The sequence below is a fragment of the Varanus komodoensis genome, unplaced genomic scaffold, assembly GCF_004798865.1.
Source record: "Varanus komodoensis strain SLA01 unplaced genomic scaffold, ASM479886v1 scaffold56, whole genome shotgun sequence".
Taxonomy (NCBI): domain Eukaryota; kingdom Metazoa; phylum Chordata; class Lepidosauria; order Squamata; family Varanidae; genus Varanus; species Varanus komodoensis.
The window spans coordinates 1,369-4,206 of NW_025336169.1; the positions used below are offsets into that span (position 1 = coordinate 1,369).

General features: G+C 57.0%; 1 protein-coding gene across 1 annotated transcript in view; it reads right to left on the reverse strand.

Moving 5' to 3' along the window:
• The window catches only part of LOC123032747 (immunoglobulin lambda-1 light chain-like), a gene marked incomplete at its 3' end in the record, with an annotated part of 7,611 nt that overhangs the window by 1,364 nt on the left and 3,409 nt on the right, over window positions 1-2,838 (reverse strand). Inside the window, exon 3 of the mRNA XM_044448847.1 lies at window positions 2,176-2,523. Coding sequence (XP_044304782.1) covers window positions 2,176-2,523 — 348 coding nt within the window. The remainder of the gene's footprint in view (window positions 1-2,175; window positions 2,524-2,838) is intronic.

The following is a 2,838-nucleotide window of genomic DNA, read 5'->3' on the forward strand; positions in this document are numbered from 1 at the left end:
GGCACCTGGAGCCTCTGGGCTATCCAAAGATACTTCCTTGTAAACTGTACTCCAAGGACGACTATTTACAATGAACATTTGGACTAAATGGCCTGTGCACTGTAGCCCACAGCGAAAGGTGAGGGGAAGGAGTGGGGGATGAAGGCCGTTTGAAACAGTGACTTCGCTGGGAAAGCTGGTGCTTTTGAGAAGGAGCGCAGGATTGATTCCACACTGCAAAAGCACACAGAAGCAATGTTTTTCTGGCAGGATTCATCCCAATGTTCCCAACCGCCCCCATGGCGGCGTGGGTCAGGGCATGCCTGGGCCTCCCAGCGACCTGCCCCTAGGTCTTCTGCTCCAAACTCTTCAGCGACACGGAAGAAGGGGTGAGCCGCCCGCTGATCAAATTCGCAGGCAATACTAAAACCGGGGCAGTGGCCACAACTGAGGAGCAGGTACTCCAGCTCCAAAAGGATCTGGACAGACTGTGGAAGTCGGCAGAGGACACCACGCTGGCATTCCATGGGGAGAAGTGCAAGGTCTCGCACTTGGGGCATAGGAATGGGGGTCATGGGTACAGGTGAGGGGCCAAGTGGCTGGAGAGCAGCGCTTGTGAAAGGGACCTCAGGGTGCTGGTCGACTGCAGGCTGAACGTGAGCCAGCCGTGTGATGCGGTGGCCAAGAGGGCGAACACCACCCTTGTTTGCATAGCCAGAAGCATGGCTTCTAGATCGAGAGAGGTATTACCACCACTCTATACGACGCTGGTGCACCCGCAACTGGAGTACTGTGCTCAGTTCTGGGCCCCTCATTACAGGAGGGATATAGCCAGGTTGGAGTCAGTGCAGCGAAGGGCCGCAAGGTTGGTGGCCGGTTTGCAGGGGATGGGGTATGAGGCGAGACTGAGGGAACTGGGTCTCTTCCGGCTGGAGAAGAGGAGACTCAGAGGGGATATGTTGGCGACATACAGGTACGTGAGGGGGCGTCACACAGAGGTGGGGAGAGGCCTGTTCTCCCCTGCAGAGGAAGGCAGGACGCGCTCCAACAGAGCAAAGCTCAGGGAGCCAAGGTTCAAGGTGGAGGCCAGGAAGCGCTTCCTGACAGTCAGGACCCCCAGGGTGTGGAATGGGCTTCCACGGGAGGTCGTGGAGGCCCCATCGGTGCAAGGATAGGCTGGACGTCCACATGGTGGGCATGTCGTGAGCGGAGCCGGCTGGAGCCGGGGTCAGACTAGATGGCCCGGGAGGCCCCTTCTGACTCACTCTGTTTCTTTAAAAAGAAACCGCCTCCCCTTCCAGGGTCTTTGCTCTTCATCCTCCCTTCCTCAGACTCCTCTTCTGTGGCTGCAGCTTCTCGATGCCCTTCGTGCTCCTGGGCGACTTGCAGCTGCCTAGCAAATGAGGTGCCCGAAACACTTTGGGTGCTCCGAGCGGGGCCACCGGCCGCTCTGGCAGGGCTACCAGCTTGCAGGTGTGGCATGTACAGGCCGTGGTCCAGGAACCTCTTCAGCTCTGGTTTGTCTTCTCTCTGGACAATCTTGCTGTGCCTCCAGGGTTGCAGCCCCAAGGGAAGTGTGTCCTAATCCTGCGCGGAGGCAGATGAGGTGCACAGAGGGGCCTGCTGTGCTGTGCTCCACAGGGGCTGGTGCTGGTGCTGGTGGGGAGTGGGAGGGGGCAGCCGGGAGGAGAGAAGGCACCAGGCAAGTCTGGACTTGTGGGTCTTCTACTGTCCCCCATGGTGGGGGAGTGGCGCCCCGTCCTCTCCCCACAGTNCTCTGCCCGTGTCAGAGTGCCAAGACCATTCCCATATGGGTCCAATCGCAGATATTCTGCAAATGATCACGGTGGGCAACCTAATGGACACTGAAAATACCAGCACTTGCTCCAGGTTAGTAAACAGTCCCAAGAGGATCACGGAAGAACTGGAAAGCCAGGCACACCTTCGTTCAGGGCAGTTGCTTTCGTGTCAAAGGGATTTGTGGGTAGGGAGTTCCAGCCCAGCCCCGAGAAAGACCAGCAAAGCTCACCACTGAGTGTTTGCAAATGATGTCCTGGTAATGATAAAGGACAGCCACATCCCCTGCAGCGAGCTGAACTTGCATCCTTAACCTATGCTCAGAAACTCACCAAAGCATGAAGAACAACCACACACGGAAGCGAGAGTGTGCAGACAGCAAAGACTTCCCTTTCTTGCCTGAAAAGAGGTTCTTGTACTGGTTCCCCTTGCAATTGTACCACAGTGAGTAACTACCACTATAACCAACACCGCAATAATAGGTGGCCTCATCCTCCGCCTGGACACCGGTGATGGTCAGATAACGCTCACGGCCTGATTTGGAGCCGGAGAAGCGATCCGGGATCCCGCTGGGTCTGGTGGTGTCACTGTACAGCAAAAGCCGAGGCACCTGCCCATCTCTCTGTTGGTACCATCCAATAGCGTAGTTCGCGTGCTCGCTGCTCAGGCTGCAGGAGAATCTGGCTGTGCCGCCGAGAGCGGCTGACGGGGGAGGACCCGGCGTCAGCACAGGCTGGGAGCTGATGCCTGGGGACAAAGATGGTGGTTAACAGAGGCTGGCTGTGCAGCAGAGACGATGGGATGAAAAGTCAGAAGGAGGGAGAGTTGGGGAGAGGGAGAGAGATCATCCTCCAGTCTATTCCCAAGTGTGAGTTTAGAACATTTGCCCCTCACCCGAGCAGTAAATGAGAAGGGCGAGGAGGAGAAGCACCCAAGACATGATGGGAATTTGAGCGGCCTGGACTCCTGGAGCTCAGCGTAGTTCTGGTGCGCATCCTCTCTCCAGTCTTAAACCGCTCCAGGAATTTTGGTCCATCCCAGCATGCAAATAGCCATTTGCTC